At 39.6% G+C, this 23,688-nt stretch overlaps 1 protein-coding gene across 1 annotated transcript in view; it reads left to right on the forward strand.

Moving 5' to 3' along the window:
* Positions 1-23,688, forward strand: part of Itga8 (integrin subunit alpha 8) — a 167,889-nt gene that overhangs the window by 96,224 nt on the left and 47,977 nt on the right. Inside the window, exons 18-23 of the mRNA XM_042686085.1 lie at positions 1,011-1,148; positions 1,923-1,990; positions 3,331-3,478; positions 11,041-11,133; positions 17,580-17,659; positions 22,526-22,606. Coding sequence (XP_042542019.1) covers positions 1,011-1,148; positions 1,923-1,990; positions 3,331-3,478; positions 11,041-11,133; positions 17,580-17,659; positions 22,526-22,606 — 608 coding nt within the window. The remainder of the gene's footprint in view (positions 1-1,010; positions 1,149-1,922; positions 1,991-3,330; positions 3,479-11,040; positions 11,134-17,579; positions 17,660-22,525; positions 22,607-23,688) is intronic.

Here is a 23,688-nt window from a genome sequence, read left to right on the forward strand (position 1 = left end):
GTTTGGGAAGGTTGAAATTCAAGGGCAGTCTGCGCAAAAAATCAGCAAGACACCTATTTCATCAGACCAGCCTCATGTCTGTAATGTCAGTTCATGTCTGTAATCCCAGCGACCTATGAAGCATAGGTAGGGGAACAAGATGCTACCTGAAAAGTAACCTACAACAACCTGGCTCAAGTGGTACAGCTCTTGCCTAACAAATATAAAGCCATGAATTTAAAGCTTACTTGCAACAAATAATAATAATATAGATCTAAATAATAATAATAATAAGGCTCCAAAACTTACCATGCTATTTCAAATGTCAAAATACTTATTACACAAGTATACAGCTATCTTTCTTTACCTAGCTAGACACATCTCCATTTCTTCTCTTTCTCTAAAGAGACTTAGTTAACAACAGGATCTCAGTCAATACTAAAAGTTCACAAGCAAACTTGAGGATAAGATGTTTGTGTGTACAGTCTTTATCCTGGCCCTTACAAGCATGCGCTAAAGAATGATGTGCTGTTGCACGCTTGTGTGTGCTGCTTGCTGATACTCCCTTGCCCTTGGAGCAGCTTCCATTTCTTTTTGCTAAAGAACTTCGAATATGCTAAAGGTGTTAGGGGGAAGAGAATTAAGATGTTTCCCCAGACCCAATAGAACTTATAAACTCTGGTAACCCTACAAAAACAGAAGTTCTGATTCACGGTGCTTCCCCTGGTGTTTATGGGAGAGAGGTGTGATCTTTGACCTGACAATGTGAGTGATTTTAGGTGCCTTGTCAATGGTCTGGAATGGCTGATGATCACATCCACACACATCTTTCTGACTCTATGGCTTTTACTGGCTTCACGTACATTACACTGGTAATACCACATCAATCAGCCTGTGGCTCAACCTGCTGCAGGAATTGCCTCCTCATTCATTTCCATTGGCTATAGTCAAGGGTTTCCTGTCTTTTGCAAGCTAACATCTTAACAGCTATTGGATGGAGCTGTTCTTGAGTTGATGCTTATTTTTCCTAGGATGAAACTGAATTCCGAGATAAATTATCCCCAATCAACATCAGTTTGAATTATAGTTTGGATGAATCAACCTTTAAAGAGGGTTTGGAAGTGAAACCAATACTGAACCACTACAGAGACAATGCTGTGACTGAACAGGTATGGTCTCCATATACACGTACTTTCTCAGCCAAGCTCTAGGACTTAAAAGACAAAGCCAGCCCAAAGCCAAATTGCAAGTGGGTCAGGACTATTATCCTAGCTGTTCAGGAGGCTGAGATCTGAAGATTACCAACCCAGACAGGAAAGTGTGTGAGACTTTTATCTCTAATTAACATGAAAAAAGCTGGAAGTGGAACTGTGGCTTAAGTGGTAGAGCTCTAGCCTTGAGGGAAAACACTCCAGAACAGAGCCCAAGTCCTGAGTTCAAGCTCCAGTATCAGTCAATATACAGTATGTATATGCGCACGCGCGCGCAAGCACAAACACACACACACACACACACACACACACACACACACACACACACACCAGCTCTTTTTGTTATTCTTGAATGCAGATAATGAATCATTTGGGAGCATTCGTTAACAGGTCTTTAAAACAGTGCATCAATGTGAGTTCAGAAGCCTTTCCTTGAGTATCCAAGATTTAATTAGTTCAAAATGTGGCTGTGATGGAAGCAATACAGCCTTTAATGCTCAAACCAGTGCCAGATAGCATTCATCACAGTCATTTCAGGACAAATTGGGATTAGGCTGTAGTGTAAACTAGTCTTTATCAAGAGTTCACCCAGCTGGGATAGAACTAGCTAGAATCTTGTCCAGGGCATGAAAGCTTTGGATCAATTCATGGAATCATTGGAGAATTTCAGAGATAGGATGGATGTAACTTGGGTTTTCCCCGGTTTTTCCTGATACCATTTGCTCAACACAGGCTCACATCCTGGTGGACTGCGGAGAAGATAATTTGTGTGTTCCTGACCTGAAGCTAGCGGCTAGACCGTGAGTTTAAATAAATAAATGTGTGCCTGGTACCTAATGGGATACAGGTGTTTGTTTCAAGCTTTTCTGGAGAAGGTGTAGATCTCCAGCATTTCCAGATTTCCAGATTTTCTGGGGTTTGGGAGGTGGGGATGCTGCGTGAATTTGGCTACACTTTGGGTCAGCCAGAGGTGGAATCAATTCTGTGTCACTGGTGTTAAGTAATATACCCTGTTGGGCCATTTCATCTTTCTGCTATCGTGAGGTGGGGGGAAATGGTGATTTTGTTGAAAATAAACTCAGGGATGGCTCAGGTTAAATTCACTCATCTCTGCAAAGTGAACAAGAGATTCAGACAGACAAGCTCCATCAGCACCTTAACCAAACTGGTTTTTTACAGCACCCCCAATGACTTTGAGGCATCTTTAAAACTGTCCAAACAAAATTAATTTAAGTTTACTGGCAAAGAAAGAAGGGAAAAAAAACTTAAAAGACACACTAGGGAGCCAGGTAAAAGGTGTCACAAAGTCAAATAAGAATCAAAGGGTTTCACAGTTGCCAGTAATAGGGAGCCTAGGCTCTGGCGCTGTGTCAGGTTACAGCCAGAACAGACCCCGGATTCAACATTCTCCCGCAGTAAAACGCTGACTGCTCCTTGCGCTCTGAAATGGCCTCACTGCCAACACTGGGAACCTGCTTGCTCATCTCTCCAGGGGACTGCCCAAACTTCATTAATTTAACAAGTGTCAAAAGCAATCGCTTTGAGTCAGGAGGGTCAAAGTGGGGGAGGCATTTTTCAAGTACAGGTTTGATTTGGAATTCAAAGTAAATTATTATTATTATTGTTGCCTACTTAAAACTCTTCCTCTACTGGCCATTGAAGATCTTCTTTTATCTGTCTGTTTGGTCCCCAACACTTATTGGCCACCTTGTATCATGTCTTCCTTGAGCTGTTTAAGCCCTTTCTCTTCCTTTCCCTAGAGTTTGTTTTCTTCTTAGTGTTCATTGGCTCCATCCTATGTTGTAAAGCAAATGTACACTCTGCAGAGATTTGTCTAGCCAGTTGTTAAGCATGCTGGTGGCTATGAACTGATCACCGTGGAGAGATGTTCACTATTGGAACCCACAGGTGTTGTACATCAGTTATTTGAGCATTGTTTGTTAGTGGGTTCCCAGTGGATGTTTACCTGCCCTTCCCATCCAAGAAATGGCTCCCTTGACTCTTTCCACCCCCCCCCCATCTTGATGACCTTTCCTTTTTTATCCCATTTTCCTTCTTTTCCTCCTAAATTCTGAAAGAAAGTATCCATCAAGCCAGAGCAGTAAAATTCCTCATCACTCTTATTAAACTGCATTTTCAGAGATAAGCATCAGATCATCATTGGAGATGAAAATCACCTCATGCTTGTCATCAATGCCAGAAATGAAGGGGAAGGAGCCTATGAGGCTGAACTCTTCGTCACAATACCAGAAGAGGCAGATTATGTTGGGATTGAACGCAACAACAAGGTAATGCCTGCAGATCACTTAACGTAATGAGCTGGGTGTCTTAATTTTAATTTGAGCAAATGGGAACTAAGGTCTTTTAGGCTGAGATTTAGTGCTTAAGAAAGAAAGAAAATGTTCCCTTCCTTTCACCAACTCATAATAGCAATGAGTCAGGAAGGGGGCTAGGCTTGCACAGTGTCAGTGTGTCTCTACCATAGTGAAAAGATAAATTGTCCAAAGATTGCCAGGTGCTGGTGGCTTATGCCTATAATCTTAGCTACTCATTAAGCTGAGATCTAAGGATCATAGTTCAAAGCCAGCCCTGACAAGAAAGTGTATATGATTCTTATCTATAATTAACTACCAAAAAGGGCACTGTGGCCCTAGAAGTAGAGTGCTAGGCCTTGAGCAAAAATGCTCAGAGACAGCACCTAGGCTCTGAGTTTAAGCCCCAAGACTGACCCAAAAATCTTGCCCAAAGATTGAGAGCTGAAGCAAGGAAGAGAATACAACTGGCCAATGTGGACAAATCAGCTGACTCCCAAGACTGATTCCTCATTCCTGCTGGATTTCAAGCTTTAGGTTCCTTTAAGATCTTAGCAAGTGAAAAGAAGCCTGGCTCTTATTACTGATTAGAAAAGGTCCAGCTAATCCCTCCTGATAACAGCTTTGTCAGAAATGGAAAGAAAACAAGCTTATTTTTCTTTCTTCTTGATCCACCCAACTGGGCTTGTGTCCAGGGCAAGTCTGGTTTTCCCTCATATGCCAGTCCTCAGGGTCACCTTCTATTAGAATGACACTGGCACTGTGTCATTCACAATATGAATCTTCCCTTTCAGTGCATCCTCAGGTCCTGCAATGTTCTGAATCCCTAGAAAGTCACTGTAAATATATTATAGATGAATCGAGAGTCTCCCTCAGGTTCAGAAGAATACAAGGCTCATATGTGAGGATAGCAATCAAGTTTCACTTTCTCTAAAAGGAACAGCCAACTCATAGGTGCTTCTTAAATACTTGCTGAGCCAGGTGCTGGTGGATCACGCCTGTAATCCTAGCTTCTCAAGAGGCTGATACTTGAGGATCTTGGTTCAAAGCCACCACAGGCAGGAAAGTCAGTCTATGAGACTCTAATTTACAATAAACTACTCAGAAAAAGCTGGAAGTGATGTTGTGGTAGTGTGCTAGCCTTACACACAAAGAGGCTCAGGGACAGCACCCAGGCCTGAGTTCAAGCTCCAGGACTGGAAATTAGATAGATAGATAGATAGATAGATAGATAGATAGATAGATAGATAGATAGATAGATAGATAGATAGATAGATAAAATGCTGATGGATTTGTTTAGAATTAAAATTTATTAAGTGTCTACTAGTTTCTCAGTCTTTTCCTATTCTAATGACTGAATAATTTAATTTAAAGTGATCCCTCTGTGGTTATGTTGTTATTTTAAAGGCTTTTTTAAACTTAGGAAGGATATAAAATTTTTCTATTCACATTTCTGGTCTCATGGATTTTGTTTTAGTTGATTATTTTATCTTCCCAGTTAATAAATATCCAGATGAATAACAATTGAATATCTTTGATAGTCATCTAAAATCTATTTCCATTTTAGAAGATGATAGAAACATATCTACAAACTCATCACGTTGTATACATTGGAAATCTAGAACTTTTTGTATATCAATCACAACTAAATTATGTTGGTTAAAAAATTACTTCAAATATGGGTTTTTCTTTTTATTAACAATGAGGTCTGACAGAGGAAAATATCATTCCATTTCTTTCCAATAGTATTTGCAACTCCATAACTTGCTTTTACAAGTAAATTTGAATCATAATTTCTGCAATTAATAGTCTATTACCATCCCATTTCCTTCCTCCTCTGCTTATATTATCCTTTTTTTGGTCGTGGGGCTTGAACTCTGGGTGCTGTCCCTCAGCTCTTCAGCTCAAGGCTAGCACTCTACCACTTCAGCCACAGCACCACTTCCAGTTTTCTGGTGGTTTTTATTGGAGATAAGGGTCTCACAGACTTTCCTGCCCAGGCTGGCTTTGACCCATGATCCTCAGATCTCAGTCTCCTGAGTAGCTAGGATTATAGGCATGAGCCACCTGCATCCAGCCATCTTTGTATTATCTTACATCCATTATTTTTCTATTAAAATTACCTCAAGATATAAAAATAAATAAGTGGAACACTCAGATAACTTATCAAAGTGGTGTCTAATAGCCATTTTGAATTGAAAATGTCATCCCATAAAAGAATTTCTACAAGTAAAAGAAAAACACCAAGAAAGAAAAATATCACCTACAAATACTTGCATTCAACTATCTAAACAAACAAAAACAGAAAACTCAAGTATGCTGTTTTTCAAGACTCCAGGGTTCCATTCATGTTTTTGTTTTAACTCCCTCTGTGTCACTCCATCCCTCGATTTGTTAAAGGAAGCACGGGTCCTAGAATATTCTTTTAACAACATCCAATCTACTGTTCACTTTGTTCCAATGGGAAATGAGAGAAACCTTGTCATTCTCTCATTGCTATAAACATCACATCAAATGTTATCAGGGAGACCTGAAATATATTGTTTCCCTCAACGACTTCTCTTGGGCAAAGATTTTCGCTTAGTCTTTGAGAATTTCTCATGACTCAGCCACATTCTATTTTCTTCTTTGTTCTTAAGCAGTTTGAAGTTTGCAGAGTTTTTTATTTAAACTCAGTGTAGAGCATTCCTTATATGTAAATTTTTCTCTCAAGGGAAAAATTATCAAGAGTTTACTGATTGTAAATTCTATGGGGTCTCTTGTGGAAAACAATTCATCATTTTGAAACTAGATCCTGATCCTTATTTTTCTCTAAAAACTGGAGGGGAGCCAGCTTTTAAGCCTTTTTATGTCTCTCTGCTGAATTTTCTCCAAAGTTATTCTAATAGCAAAGCCCTAGGTGCATTACTGTTATTATTATTATTGGAGTAAAGAATATATAAGATCAAGTCTATTATTTTAACCATGGTAATGTACACTTCAGTGACATCTCACCTTGTGCAGATGTTACAATTACCCATTCTGGAGGATTCTCATCATCCCAAATGGAAACCCTGTGCGTGTTAAAAATAATTTCCTCTTCTTTCCTTTTTACACTAATCATTATTCAACTTTCTGCCTCTATTAATGTAGCAGTTCTAGGTAGATACTTCTACTCCATCTCTACTTGAATCTCTCCCATTCCTTTAGCCTGTCCATAACTAGATTTCTTTTTCTCTTTCCACACCTGGGCACCTCTCTTGCTGCATTTAGGGTATCTGAGACTGGCACTTTCATATACCTGGTCTCTGAAGCCTAAACTCACCCCTCAATTTCTCTAGTTCTCGTGTATTTCTCTATTCTCTGCCACTGCTACTGCCTTTCTCTGGGCCAGCATGACTGGTACACAGAATCCTGCATCTGTCCCCTCGGTGTCTTCCCAGTCCCTTCTCTGCAGACAGGACATTTCTAAAATATAAATCTGAGGCTGGGCTTTGGTGGCTCATGCCTGTAATCCTGGCTACTCAGGAGGCTGTGATCTGAAGATTGTGGTTTGAAGCCAGCCCAGGCAGGAAAGTCCATGAGACTCTTATCTCCAATTAACCAGCAAAAATTAGCCATTTATTCATGCTTGAATAAAAAGTCTGAGCAAGAGCACCAATATTAACCAAGTGACTGACCAACCAACAGACAGACAGATACACACACACACACACACACACACACACACACACACACACACACACACACACACACACACACACACACACAATGTAAATCTGGCTCGAAACCCTCCCTAGTTCCCACTGCTTTTAGGATAAGAGCCGAGTCTTTCAGAGGGCCTATGGTTTTCTTCGTGCTAGTCATTGACCCTTGTACAGCCTCACCTAAAATCCCAGCCAGACTGAATTTATGGAGTTCATCCACTCTTAGATGTTCCCTGTCCCTGACTCACTGGTTCTATTCTCTTGTCTCCATCCAGGCTTACTTCATTCTACTCATCATTCCAAACCTTCAAAATAACTGAGACCTACTCATCACTGAAGCTTAGTAATAATTGGGACTAATAACATTCATTGAATAATTGCTATTGAACAATAATTATTCAATGACTAAGAATTGTTACTCAGTGAACTATTATTCAATATTCATTATTATTGAATTGCTCTAATTATATGAATTATGATTCATTGGATAACTTCTCTGAGCTCTTGCTCATTTAATTTACTCAATCCCCATAACAATCTTATAGAAAAGTTGCTATTATCTTCTTCTTCTTTTTTTTTTTTTTTTTTGTTGGTCATGATGCTTGATCTCTAGGTCTGGGCACTGTCCCTCAGCTCTTCAGCTCAAGGTAAGTGCTCTACCACTTGAGCCACAGTGCCATTTCTGGTTTTTAGTGGTTTATTTTTTATTTTTTATTTTTTAGGGTCCGGTCGTGGGGCCTGAACTCTGGGCCTGGGCGCTGTCCCTCAGCTCTTCAGCTCAAGGCTAGCACTCTACCACTTGAGCCACACCGCCACCTCCGGCTTTTTTCTTTTTTGCTTTATGTGGTGCTGAGGAATCGAACCCAGGGCCTCAGGCATGCAAGGCAAGCGCTCTACCACTGAGCCATCTTCCCAGCCCCTTTAGTGGTTTATTGGAAATAAGAGTCTCACAGAGTTTCCTGCCTGGGCTGGCTTTGAACCATGATCCTCAGATCTCAGCCTGCTGAGTAGTTAGGATTACAGGCATGAGCCACTGGCGCCCAGCCTTTCTCATTTTATATATAAGGAAAAATTAAGCACCATCCTCATGGTTATTTGGTTAATAAACAGCAGAAGCAAGATACATGTCTCACTGTCTTAAGTCACTGATAAGCACTGATCACTGCTTATAAGCTCATCATTTAGATGTTACTTCCTATAGGACATCTTCCCTAATTGCTTATTCTCATTTCTTCTACCCTAAAACTTAACAAACTATTATAACAGTACATTGCCATGACTTGTTACAATTACTTGTTATGGTTGTTATACTAATTAGAAATTTGAGGATAAGGGCTATTTATTTATTAGGATTGGGTAAATAGCAGGTCCAGGGTAAATCCTTTTAGTCAATAAATAATACAGTAAGAGCTATAAATGGGCTACAACAAAAAATGTGCCTGGATCCACTAAGGAAAAATAATCTAGAAAAACAGTCATTACTTCTCTTGTCACAGAGAGGAAATACATTTTTTAAAGGGAAAGAGCAGAGGGGATGTGGACAGGAGAAACTTTGATTAATGTTGAAAAACTATTTCCAGGAAGTTGGAAAATATACATGCAACCTTTAACCTGTAGTCAGAACAAAAATATTTCCTGTAGGAACTAAATCCTCGAATTGTATTCAAGGGACACAAGGACATTGTTGAGAGCTTCTGTGAAGTTTTATTTTCCTTTTTCATGATTAATAATAATCTCAGCAGGAAACATCTCTGTATGGTGAGGGCTACTTATGAGTTCTTAAGAAATCACACACATGTTAAAAGCTTGCCTTTTGAGGCAACAGCCGATCATCAGCTTTAGAAAAAAACAGGCTCAACTTCTTCAGCATCATTCAACCTGCCATTCAGGGTATTGGGAGCGAGCCTGCTGTAAATATATCAGTAATTTGCTCCTTTCTTATTACCCAGAGTGGGGATTTCAACTAGGTCTGACTTTTCTGTGGTTTGCTCTTTGCTAAGGAGAGTGTGAGTTGCTATAGTCACTGACATGTCTGTGGCCTGGGCTGCAGCCACTGGGCATAGAACAGCTACAAATCCCTGCCCTCCTGACGCCTAGCTCCTCAAAGCATGCAGCCTGTCTGCAGGACTCTTTCTGTAGACATCTGGAGTTTATTTAGACTTTTTGTTTCTTTGTTTTGGTTTGAGTTTGGGTGGGGTTTTGTTGTTGTTTTGTTACCACAGTAGAAAGAAGAGGAATGGAGGATTGTTTCTTATACTTTTGCTTGAAAAGAAAAATTACCTTCTTCCCTTAATATAAAACTTTAAAATGAGGGTCTGGGAAGGTGGCTCAGTTGGTAGAGTGCTTGCCTTGCATGCATGAGGCCCTGGGTTCAATTCCTCAGCACCACATAAGCAGAAAAAAGCTGGAAGTGGCGCTGTGGCTCAAGTGGTAGAGCACTAGCCTTGAGCTGAAGAGCTGAGGGACAGCGCCCAGGCCCAGTGTTCGGGCCCTACAACCGGCAAAAAAAAACACCAAAAACAAAAAAAAGCATGGATTCTAGAGTGTTCTTGCACACATCCAGTTTACTGTTCACCCAACCAAGTCCCTTTTGGCTTCTCTGTCAAGCTGTTAGGATGTAGCCAGGTGAGGCGTCATCTGACACTGGCATCAGGCTATGTGGATCCTCCCACCACCAGAATCTTGAGCCAACTAATTTTTTCCCATTTAAGTTACCCAGCCTCAGGTATTTTGTTAGAGCAACACAAAACAGACTAAGACAAAGAGCAAAGTGAGAAAATGTGCTCTGCCCAAATATCAAAACTTAATATAAACCTATAGTTATGAAGACACTATTGTATAAGTGTAGAGGTAAATAGGAAAGGAAGTCCAAAACAGATCCATGTACATGTGGAAATTTGCTCTATTGCTGGTGTTGCCGATTGCTCAGGAAAGGAGGATCTAGTTAATTAGTGGTACTTGAAAATTGAATATCCATATAAGGAAACAATAATAAAATTGCCTTCCCTACAGCATAAAAAAAAATAAATAAAATTTCAATAGTGCTACCCCTGCCCTCATGGACTTCTCTCAGGGATAGAAATGGCCCAAAAGATGTTCCTTGGAGAAAGCCAATGTATTGGCTTAGGTTTGGGAATCAAGATGGCAGACATGTAATGAGCTAGACTACAGCATGGGGTAGTATAAGTGATGACATTGGGTTTTGAAGTGCTATATCTAAAGAGTTAGACACAGCATAAGGCAGAGCTGGGAACTCAGAGAGTACCTGATCATCAGCATTACCTTAAGACACAACTTATCCAGCAAAGAGTTCCAAGAATCTCTTCCTACTTGAGGTCCATAAACTCTAATCAGAATACAATATACATAGAAAGAAGAACACTGAAAGATATGTTCTTAAAGATGTGTTCTTCACATTTTACAATAGTTGGACCAGGGTAAGGAGAAATTTGTCATCAAGGCTATTTTCATACTGATGGCCACTGGATCTGATGACAATCTATGCGTCACTGCCATTTCATTAATATACTATTAACCTAAGGCCTAAGGCTCTTTATTTATCTGTGATCTTCATTAGTGAAGGTAAGATCCAAAATGTCCATAGAAATACCACACACATCTGCCACTCAACACTTTCTTTCCAAAATTGAATTTCCACATTCTCCTCTGAGGTTTCTCTTTACCTACCCGGGTATTTGAAATCAAGAGGCACTGGAAGCCTACACACACACACATACACACACACACACACACACACACACACACACACACTTCCAACCACCTGGTGACAGGAGGTCATGTGTCATTCATCCTGCCTTCTGATCTCTACACTGGCGTTCTTCTGCATGACAGGTGCTGCGACCACTGAGCTGCGAGTACCGGATGGACAATGTGAGCCGGAGGGTGGTGTGTGACCTCGGCAATCCCATGGTGGCTGGAACAAATGTAAGAGAAAGCCAGCAGGATCCATTGATTTCTGTCTAACTGAATTTTACAAAGAACCAGCGGACAGCTCCCCCAGTTAGTACTCAGCCAGTCAGCACAAGGTCACCCAAACAAATGAGGCAGGAAATGATTGGCGTAGTAAGATTTACCATTATAACCTATGCAGACTGAAAAATCTCAGGCCAAAACCACCCAAAAGTGGTTGCTTTTTGATGATTCTGAAGTGAAAGTTAACAGAAGAGAAGGACTTCCTGAAATCTCTTTCCCCGCCTACATCTCCTACATCTACTCCTTACTTGCTATTTTATAAGAAATTATAATATATTTTCCTTGTGTATCAAACAGACCCGGGCAAGCATTGGTAAAGTTGATTACATCAACTTCTTTAGCTATCTTTTGAAGCCATTGGCTATTGTTGGTCTCTCTAGGTTTTTCTATAGTGAAATTTGAAATACTGGAAACCATGTTAATTTTTAGAATTCATTTTCCTTAGTAGAGACTAGTGATGCATTCACTTCAGGGAACAGACTTGTATAGGTTCTTAATTATCCAAAATGGAAGCATTTGAACACTTTTGGATTTACACCATTCTTTTGTGTTTGCTTTTTAAAAGTGCTGTATTTGTATTCTCCATATTTTGAAGCAGTTACCTACATGATGTGTATAGGTCTGTGGTTTTTCACTCAAACAGAATCTCATTCAGTGCATTTAGTTTTACAAGTCATGAAGCCAAATCTTCAATGGGCTCTATCAGAGGCACAAAGTCTAGAATGTGTATATTCATCATGACGTACATTTTGTGCCTTTGAATCACTTTGGAAAGTGTCTTGGAAAACCTGGACAGTCCCTCTATCTTCATAAGAACTTACATGTGTATTTATGAAAATGATTTTGTACTCTAATAAACTTTTTGGGGTATGGAAAAAAATAAAATACATTTGGGGCTGGGAGGGTGGCTCAGTGGTAGAGTACTTGACTTGCATGCATGAGGCCCTGAGTTTGATTCCTTAGCACCACATAAGCAGAAAAAGCCAGAAGTGGTGCTGTAGCTCAAGTGGTAGAATGCTAGTCTTGAGCTGAAGAGCTGAGGGACAGTGCCCAGGCCCAGAGTTCAGGCCCCATGACCGACCAAACAAAAAACAAACAAACAAACAAAAACAAAAACAAAAAAAACCATCAAAACAGTCAACTTTTACATGCTTTTTAAAAATCTGTTATAGCAGATCTAGGAAGACAGTTTCACTACTGATTATTTCTTTGGATATTTTCTTCAAGTTCCTAAAGAAATACAATGAACATTTAAAAAAAACTTACGTATAGTCTAATTAAAACAGATTTTAAGCATATAAAATAAATTCTTATTTCTAATGTAGCTGCTATGTGATGCCACTGGCAGTATTTTTTTTGAGTTTTTTTTATTGTGAAAATGCCATACAGAGAGGTTACAATTACATGGGCAAGATAATGAGTATATTTCTTATCAAGCATTGTAGCCTCCTCCTTTGTTTCCCCTTCCCATCCCTTCCCATCTCTCCCTCACCCTTCACCCCCCCCCTCCCCCGCCCACCGCCAAAGTTGTAAGGTTCGTTTTTTTGACATAACGATTTGTATATCTCATTGTTGCAATGGGTCCACCTGTATCCCTATTTAAACGATTTGTTTTTTCCCTTCCCCTCCACAAATTATACCAACATCAAATACATTGAAAGCAGGGGTTGTACCGTGGGGGAGGGACATACAAAGCAACAAAGAAATCATCTTATAAAATGTTAGAAACATTGCATGAAAGAAAAAACATTTGAATACTTATCTTGGGGTTCATTTCACCTAACATCAACTTATCTGACTTATTCTGCTTGTCTCAGACATATACTAGTTATTGTAAATAAGGGAAACCATGGGACCTATGTTTCTTTGGGCCTGGCTTACTTCACTTAATATTTTTTCCAAGTCTTTCCATTTCCTAACAAATGGGGTAATGTCATTCTTTCTGATGTGGAAGTATTTTTATATTTTAAAAAATTGCTTTAGTTTCCAAACCAGCTTTAGTAGGTCAGTAATTAAAACCTACAAAACAAAGTTGAAGCAATTGAAGAAAAGATTAATAATAATCTCCAACATTTTTATAAAAGAATAGGAGCTATGGGCTGGGAAGGTGGCTCAGTGGTAGAGTGCTTGCCTTGCATGCATGAAGCCCTGGGTTCCATTCCTCAGCAGCACATAAGCAGAAAAAGCCAGAAGTGGCGCTGTGGCTCAAGTGGTAGAGCGCTAGCCTTGAGCTGAAGAGCTGAGGGACAGCACCCAGGCCCAGAGTTCAAGCCCCATGACCACCAAAAAAAAAAGCATAGGAGCTATGTTTTTACTTACCCTTCACCTCTCCTCCTCCTCCTTCTTATTCTTTCTTTCACTTCTCCTTGTTTCCAAGTTTAGGAAGTCTCTAGTCATGATTACGTGTAGGCAATAAAGTCATTCTATGCAATTACAGTTTAAGTATACACATAATAACTTCCTTTAATAAATATACCAGGGGTGATGATTTAGTGACATTATGTTTGAGAAAAAAATTCTAAAATCTTAAAAATGCTACATAAATCTTACACAAATTGAACTTACATGGTCCTCTAATTAACATGAAGTGTTTGTTTTATTATTGAAATGTCCTATTTTTAAAAAATCATTGAGAAGTAATCATCTAGATTTCCACTAGAACACGACCCATGGATTACAGTTTGGTGGTCCCTTAGCCATCTTTTAAAAGGCAGCTGTGGGGTCACTAATGAACACCCTCTCATCATCGCCTGGGGGATTCAGGTACACACTTGCATTGTAAAGGTGCTGGTGAGTCTTCTGATAAATTAGTCCATTAACCCAGTGTTTTATACACATTCACCTGAGCATTTCAGACTTCTTCACAAGTAATATCTAGTCCAAATTTATTCTTCAGTATATTGTGCTAAATAATATTTTACTCATTTACAGTATAATATTATGCTGATTTGTGAGTATTAAAAATATGCCATCTTGAAGTCTCATAATCTTACTTTGGGGTGTTAAAAATACTTAAAGGAAAAGTAAATTCCTTCAACAGATTACCATTAGTTATCATAGATTAGTTATTCTGTGTGATTAACCAATTACTAGAAGGGGTATCTTTTATGCTATTTCATTGAATTTTCAAGATAACCCCGTGTGTCAAGCATCTTCTGTATTTTCTGGATGAGAAGGCTGAGATCTAGAGAGGCTAAATGAATGAATTGCTTGAAGTCCCACAGATGATGAGAGAGAGAGCCAGGTTTCATGTCAGAACTGACCACCATCTCAGGCTTATCTGTCCTGCAACACTGCAGAAAGAACTTTGAATAAAAACTAATGGGAAACAGATGGGGTGATAGAATAAAGCCAAAAAGCTAGAACAGGAGGTCCGAACGGAGATATTAGAACATCATTCGTTATAATCCTCCTTTTTTAGAAGCTAATAATTCATTTGGCTAGTTTCCAAGAAAGAGAAGAAAATAAGATCCAACCACTGAATTTGATATGAAGCAATTGCCCCCAAAAGCAAATAGAAATCAATTCCCCTGGTAGCAGTAATGATCACAGTGCAATCCCTCATTCCCTTTTCAGTATTAAAGCTAGGCCAGAGATTGGCTAAGATCAGGAAGGATTAATGGAACAGACTGGCCACCAGTGTCATTGAAAAAGAAAGATAAAAAATGGCAGCATGGTCTCAAACACAAACGTGTTTATATGAAACGATGCCCATCCATTTTACCAGCAAATAATCCTTAGCAGACAAGGAAGTCAATTGTTTATATGCATTTATCTCTGAGGTCTGTAGTGGAAGAAACCTAATAGCTTTCTTATCTTGACCTTTAATACTCTTAAACACATCAAAGTTTATTGCATTCTGTTTTGTTATAAAAACACTCTGATTTATTTACTTCTTCATTTTATACCTGGAAAAGACTCTCCATGGAATAAAGTTCCAGACCTAAGTATTAAAGAGAAGCATCAGAAATCATCAGGAACATGTATCCCATTCCCCATCTTTTAAAAGAAAATTGTTTATTTTCTTAAAGTTTAACTTAAAAGTACCTCTTTATTTTAACTTAAAATTTCAAGTCAGAAACCAAAACTCTTACTTCTTATTTCTTAAATAGTAAAAGTGATTTCCACGGAGGAACTATAGAAATATAAAATCATTGTAGAACAAGAAGTTTCCAAATTTTTGCAAGCAGGAAAAGGAAAACATGTTAGGCCAGAGACAGTTTTGAATGGAGGTCTAAGGACCTAGTGTTCAATGCTAGGTAATCTCTACAACTCCTACACGATGAAATTGTGATGCCTTCATCCTACATAGGAATGTGTGTTGATGAAGACCAATGTTCAGCTTCATCACACTACCACACAATCCTGATTATTTTCATTCTTTCAGGAATGTTTATTGCACTCCTTCTTGGTGTCCTACCAGAATACTAGCGTCCAGCAATATAAATACAAATATACAGGATTCTCATTCAGTAAGAAATCCAAAGCTATGATGAGTTTTGTGATGACAGAGTAGTGAAGATGGAGCCAGAAGGGATAAAGAAGAGAAGTTCTGGCTTTGCCTGTGGCAGCAGGATTTATTGTAGGAGGTAAATCTTTGCCCTGAGTTCAGAAGCCTTGAATTGTCTTCAGCATACGTGGACATCTGACAGAGAGTTGGCACATTTGGAATTATAATTGGCTTATGCTCCATAATCAAGGGTCATGGGTTCAAATACCAGTTTTTCCCTTTGTTAGCTGATAACTTTGAGTAAGTCTCCTGAAATGGAAAAGTACATAGTTGGAGGAAAGTTGGAGTGGTGTGATCAACTGACTTAAGTCAAGAGACTTAAGCCAGACTCATCCAGCAAGGGTTTGGGGTTTGATGAAGATGATTTCTGACAAAAATGAACACTTATTATTAGGTCATATTGTTACCCATATGAACATGAGGTTTGTTTCCAGGGGTGTGTGTGTGTGTGTGTGTGTGTGTGTGTGTGTGTGTGTGTGTGTGTGTGTGTGTGTGTGTGTGTGTCCTGGGGCTTGAACTTAGGGCCTGGCACTGTCCCTGAGCTCTTTTGTTCAAGGCTAGTGCTCTACCATTTGGAACCACAGCTCCACTTCTGGTTTTTAGTGGTCAATTGGAGGTAAGAGTCTCATGGCCTTTCCTGCCTGAGCTGGCTTTAAACTGCAATCCTCAGATCTCACCCTCCTAAGATGCTAGGATTACAGGCATGAGCCACCAGCACCCAACTTAAACACAACTTTTGATTACTGGCTTAATTCTTATACTGTTCTATCTGTAAGTACATATTCAAAATCTGCCTCACACACATTTAAATTCCAGCTCTGTAGTTCATTTGCTCTGCACCTGGAATATGGCACCTAATCTCTCTAATCCTCAGGTTGGTATTGGACAGTAAAATGTCAACGGCAAGCAATACTTGCCCCAGAGTGGTTGTGGTGAATTAAGTAACCACAGACAGTGTCTATATATTAGGTACTAGTGTTTCTTCCTCATTCCTACTTTTGTATTTATTTTTCTCAATTGTTAATCTATTTTGAAATTATAAAAAAATAAGGACAGCAATTTTGATATTCAGGAAATAAGCCAGGAGCCAGTGGTTCACATCTGTTAATCCTAACTACTCAGGAGGCTGAGATCTGAGGATCACTGTTTGAAGCCATTCTCGGAAGAAAAAGCCATGAGGCTTATATCCAATTAGCCACCAAGAACCCAGAAGTGGAGCTGTGACTCAAGTGGTAGAGTGCCAGCCTTGAGCATAAAAGCTCAGTGACAGCACCCAGGCCCTGAGTTCAAGCCCCAACACTGAAACAAAAGAAATTTGGAGAGGAAAAAAACCCAAACAACAAAATCCTCATCTCACTATCAAGATCATTCTGGAATATTTCTTTACAGTACATTTCCTCTACTACATAGTAATTTTTCATGTATAGCTAAAGCATACAACAAACCTTGTAAACCTTTATTCTGTTGATCATTATTGCATTAAAAGCATTATCCACATCATTGCATTAACTTCACAGATATAATTTCAATAACCAGATCAGCATCCATCAAACAAATGCATCATAATTTCCTTTATCAGTCTCCACTTGTATATTTGGGTCATTTTCAATTTGTAAATAGATGGGTGGCCAGCAAAGAAGGGACCCAGGCTAGATAAAGAGAACCAAAATACACAATGACTTGAATCTTCTACCCAGCAATCTCCTTAAACCACTTCCTCTTTGCTGTCAGACACCTAGGGTAGAAGTCAATTTAAGGGGGTTGCAGTGACTCTGGGTGGGGTGTGGAGGAATTGCTTCAGAAAGATTTTCACGCTATGTGTAAGGTTCCTATCATGTAATAACTCTGCGTCCTGTGTGTATTTCTTTTTTGTGGTTATTGCTTGTAGTATTCTCTGGGCCTCCGATTTGCCGTCCCACGTCTTGAGAAAACAAACATGAGTATCAGCTTCGATCTCCAAATCCGAAGGTAAGAGCTTTAAAATGCCTACAAAATTGACACCAAATTCTGAGTGAAATATATGATACTGGCCAAGCTCCTTCATCTGAAAAGTTCTTCTGAAATGGGAGACTATACTTTTTTTCTTTACGAGTTAATCTTTGTGTTCTTCATGATTTCTATCTTTTTCCATATGTGTGGGTTTAAATAAGATGCTATATTAGGAAAGCCAAGTTCTGAGGTAGTCAGATTTGGACCACTTCACCATTCCTTTTCCTCCTCAGGTAATCCCAGCACCACAGCCTGGCTCTACACTGAGAGTCAGCTGATCACTAAGGATAGGTTCTGAAAAGAACAAAGAGTTTGCAATGTGCAACCTTGAGGTTTCCTAGTGTTCTGCGTCTCTGATGTACTTGATGGGGTGCAGCTGATCTCACATGGCATTTGGAGGCAGGGCTTCTCCAGTGATAAGACACTGAGTCACGTAGGTGGCTCGCCTTCCTTCCCTAAGAAACACCATGTTTAAGGATTTAGCTTTCATTGGCCATTGTTTGTTTTTGTGGCCAAAGATATTTCATGAACAGGAAGATCCACGGAATAGAGACACGTGGAACCAATGCTTCGTGGCTATGCACAACAACTCATTATCTGGTAATGGAATCCATTTAATGGCCCTAAATTCATATTTAAAAAGCAACAAAATTGAAGCCGGGCGCTGGTGGCTCACACCTATAATCCTAGCTACTCAGGAGGCTGAGATCTGAGGATTGCGGTTCAAAGCCAGCCCGGGCAGGAGAGACCGTGAGACTCCTATCTCCAATAAACCACCAGAAAACCGGAAGTGGCGCTGTAGCTCAAGTGGTAGAGTGCTCGCCTTGAGCTGAAGAGCTGAGGGACAGCGCCCAGGCCCAGAGTTCAAGCCCCATGACCGACAAAAAAAAAAAAAAAAGAAACAAAATTGAAAGGAATATGATATGATACTACAACTTATGGAACATGTCTATCAGATAAATGTGAATGGGGTTAATAAGATGCCCCAAGAAATGAGTTCTTTTTGCAATCTGCAGTTTACAAAACTTCAAAAGCAATGCTCCAGACAGGACATGACAACCTTGCAGAGTTATTTACACACTGGCCAGCCCATTGAGCCGTTGCTCTGACTAGAAATAAGTATAAGGTCAGTATCCGAAACTTGGTTCACAAATACTCATTCAATGTGGCTGCTCTCTAAATTTACCTTTCTAATTTATAAGAATGATCATTAAACTATGATTGACACTTAGAATACATAATTAATCTGCATACCAGATAACTTTTTAACTGCTGAATCAATTAAAGGTTTAAGATTATAATATATATATGATCCATAATAATGGAGATATTTTTAAAATCAGAATCCTATATAACATTATACACACACACACACACACACACACACACACACACACACACACACATATGCACACACAGCTTCATGACAACTTCCAGGAGAGTCTCGAACTTAACTAAGGTGCCTATTTCTGACCTTACCTAGGGCTTTCTTGAATTCAACTTAAAAAATCTCCTGTTGAATCTTAGAACTTTTCTTATTTTATTCAAATTAAGTCATACAATGTAGACGTAGTGAATTCCTCTGCAGTATCATTTTATTTTATGAAAAAGATTACAAAATCACTTCTTTCATAGCTACAAAACTACAAATTTCCCCAAAGTTTTATGTAGTCACAATGATTTTCATACTGGATATCTTTTATATATAATACTAAGTTCACGGGGTGGAAAATCCCTAAGTGAAGGTCAAGTAAGCATTATTTGGTTTATTTACCTCATTGCCTGTGTCCTTGACCCCTCTGGCCATAAAGCTTTGTGTTAACTTGGAGAAAGATACAACACTCATAAAATGCATGGCTCTTATTTGGAAAGAAAGTCCAGTATAAAGATGACAAGTATATTATTTATGAATACAAGAATGGACAGAAGACACTAGAAAATACTTTATATACCATATCCAAAATTCATCCTGTAGATCTTGACTTAAAGACTTAATTCAGTGATGAAGTACTCAATTTGTAGAAATTTGACATTATGAAGTGTTGTGATGATGGAAAGTAGAAATAACCACATAATTTGGTACCTCTATTCCTATTTATACACATCTCCTGTCATGTGAAATTGGGCCATGACTTTATTCCATATCTGCTCATGACTATTGTAACATTACCCTGGGAAAAAATGTAAAACCTCTGAAAGAGGGTAAGACATAGGAGCTCAGTCCTATCATCTCAGCTACTCAAGAAATGAGGATTGTAGTTTGAAGCAACCTGGGCAAAAATGGAGTGATAACCCCACCTTCCATTGCAAGAAGCAAGCCAGTATAATATCATGCATTTGTGATCCCAGCTAAAGAGGAGGCTATAGATCATAGGACAGATTTAAGCCAGCCTAGGAAAAAAATGTTGAGACTTCATACAAAAATAATTGAAGCAAAAAAGGGCTGGAGGTATGGTTCAGGTGGTAGAACTCCAGCTGGCAAACATGAGGCCCTTAGTTCAAACCCAACTACAACAAAATCTGAAAAAAAAATCAGAAAGAACTGGCATATACATAAAACACCAAACTTATAAACCATTAGAGGGAGAAAAATGTTTGAGAATACTGCAAACTCAGATAATCAGGTGTTTGGGAGAAGAGCATTTTATCTGCGTATTCTGCTTAGAAGGTTCCAGAAATGTAAATAAGAATTTAGATCAGAGACCTTGCATTTAATTTAAATGTTCATGCCAGAAATAAATTAAATCAAATGGTCTGAAGCCTAAACCCTGACATATATCAATTACCATTGCTTGTACCTAATCCTTTCCTCAACAAACAGCAGCCAAAGGAGAAAAACCTGAAACTATTTCCTGTTATCTAATATGTACATCCAAGGATTTTTCTGTGTACAGCCTGATTCTACATGACATGAATCTTTTCCTGTCATTGTAGAGCAGTTCCCATGTACAAATGGGACTTTTGTGATCACCTTTGAAATTTCTTTCTCAGGAATGGCGAAATGAAGGCTGTAGTATTGTCTTCTGCTGACATTCCAAGGGACACAGAAAAGAGAAAGTTAGAAAATAGGACACGATCAGAAAAAGGAAATGGCACCAGAGTAATGAAGTGAGAAGCTTGTTTGTCCTGTGTGCAACCCAGGGCGGGGGTGTTCGGAGGAAGTTTCTCATGGTTGAACAGAAGAAGCAGAGATAGTATTAATAGCCCAGGAACCTGGTTGTGATGGATTGATTGTTTGAATGGGGGCAGTGGGATTCGTGAGTGAGCTTTCCTTCCAGGAAAGAGGTCAAGGAAGTATCTCAGTTATATATCAAGCGTGTCTCCTTTCTTATCTTGTCAACACAAGCAGTCACAAGTGTTATGGTGTGTCAGCGTAACAGGGATGAGACTATTAGCCCAGCAGAAGGTGTGGGTGCTGAGTCTTCCTTTGCTCTCCCTGAATTGCAAAACAGCCTCGCCTGGTGCCAATGGCTCAAGCCTGAAATCCTAGCTACTCAGGAGGCTGAGATCTGAGAACCACAGTTCGAAGCCAGCCCACACAGGAAAGTCTAGGAGACTTTTATCTCCAAAAACAAAAACAGTTTAAAGCCAGAAGTAGAGTGGTGGCTCTAGTTTTGAACAAAAGAAGCTCAGAGACGATGCCCAGACCCTGAGTTCAAGTCCAGAACCAGCACATAGCTGAAAGTGGAGTTGTGGCCCAAGTAGTAGAATGCTAGTCTTGAGTGAAAAAGCTCAGGGATAGCGCCCAGATCCTGAGTTCAAGCCTCAGTACTGGGGCACGCACACACGCACACGTGCACACAACACACACACATGCACACACACACACATACACACTCAAGTTTCATATGCAACTATATGTGCTTAAAAGGGACAAACTAGGGCTGGGAAGTTGGCTCAGTGGTAGAGCGCTTGCCTTGCATGCATGAGGCCCTGGGCTCAAATCCTCAGCACCACATAAGCAGAAAAAAAAGCTGGAATTGGCGCTGTGGCTCAAGTGGTAGAGTGCTAGCCTTGAGCTGAAGAGCTGAGGGACAGTGGCCAGGCCCAGAGTTCAGGCCCCACAACCAGACCTCAAAAAAAAAAAAAAAGGGACAGACTACAAACTTGAAAAGAATTGTTCTATTGTTCAAACATACACCTTCCTTCTCAGGATTCCTGATGCATGCATGGTCTCTGAATTGCCTTCTTATGCAAAGCCCAACTTCTTTGGGCTTTGTTTCTTCTGGGTAGGAGCCATTCTCTCATTTCACTCCTCATGTCTTGTCCTAGCCAGCCAGTGAGCATGCAGTAAATGTACACTTAAAGAAATATTAACTTAAGAAATAAAACCATAAGGAAGACAGAATTGCTGCCAAAAACAATGTATGGTATGATGCATTCCAGAGCCAGAAGCAAATGCTTTTCCGATTAGGTACTGCTCCATTCTCTTCTTGATTAGCATGGAAAATCAGGAGTCAACTATGCTGTCGTTTCTTATTTAATGGGCTCAACATGATGCCCAGAGATGTAAAGGAATGTGTCTAAGGTAGAAGCTGGAAAACGGATTCCATTTGATGCCTTTTTGATTTAGCCATTGAAACTAAAAGAAAAAAAATGCAAGTTGTTCAGGATCCTTATTGTGCTTCTAGATAAACTATCTTTTCATGGAAAGTTGTTGCATTGCCATTGGTTATAAAGATCTATGCATTGGTTATGATTTTGTACAGTGAATATGCCATCCTGTTCTCAATGAGAAGATTTAAGAGTGGGTTGTTATTGAACCATATTGGATGTTTTTGGTAATCATAGTGTGGTAGCAAATTTGATCAAATAATGATTAAATCATGTGTTATTGTGTTGTAGTTCCAACAAGGACAATCCTGAAAGCAACTTTGTGAGTGTGCAGATCAACATCACTGCTATAGCTCAAGTCGAAATAAGAGGGTAGGTAACAAATAAGGACTATATGTTGTATGATGGTAGCTCTCTGTAAGGCTACATAATGAGATACTAAGAAAAAGTATTAGGTATTTTCTTAATGCACTAGAGACTACAATTCACTTTGGTTCTCAATTTTCATTCGTGTGTGTGTGTGTGTGTGTGTGTGTCTGTGTCTGTGTCTGTGTGTCTCCTGGGTACTATCCTGGGCTTCTTTTGCTCAAGGCTATCACTCTACCACTTGAGGCACAGATCTCTTTCTGGCTTTTTTTGTATAGTTTATTGGAGATAAGCGTCTCAGAGACTTTCCTGCCAGGGCTCTCTTCAAACTGCAATCATCACATCTCAGCCTCATGAGTAGGTAGGATTATAGGTGCAAGCCTGCTTTCAATTTTCATTCTTTTTTATTCCACCATTAACTTTCTAGCAGCACCTCTTGTAAACCCTGCATAGTAACTCTAAAGACATCAGCATTTAAGGACCAATAAAATGGACAACCGTGCAATTGCCTGAAGAAAAAAATATCCCACTTTTACAATAGTTACTTTAGCATCATGGTAATTCTTTCTCTTCACTACCTCCAGTTGAGTCTGGTAAATGGCCAGCGTAGGTTCGAGGGAAGATAGGCCAGAGAGTCTGTATCTTTTTCTTTCAATTGTGCCCTTTAAAGAAAGTACCAAGAAACAAAGTTGAGAGGCAGGGAGAGAAGGCAGTCAAGACAAAGGCTTGGAATGATTACCACTGGAAAATCCCTGCAGGGGAAAGGGAATCAGAAGTGGAGTGTGTAAACTCTTATCTTGCACAAATATGGACTTCATTGATTTTGTTATTGTAATTCTGCTTCCTACAGAACAATCAAAAAAAAAGAAAGAAAAACTTGGCTAAAGACTGACCACTGGTAATGAGGGCCAAATAGTCTCTGGAATTCCAGAATCCTGTTTTTTGTTCCTTTGCTTCAACTCCTAAGGGGCCACACATTCCTCCTTGGTGGTGGGGTTTGTAGAGACAGAAGCCGCCATGACCACGGCCCTCTTAATGCTATCCAATACGGGCCGACTGAGGCTCACACCACAGGATGCTCTCTATGT

This window comes from Dipodomys spectabilis, unplaced genomic scaffold, assembly GCF_019054845.1.
Source record: "Dipodomys spectabilis isolate Male_0828 unplaced genomic scaffold, ASM1905484v1 ptg000096l, whole genome shotgun sequence".
Taxonomy (NCBI): domain Eukaryota; kingdom Metazoa; phylum Chordata; class Mammalia; order Rodentia; family Heteromyidae; genus Dipodomys; species Dipodomys spectabilis.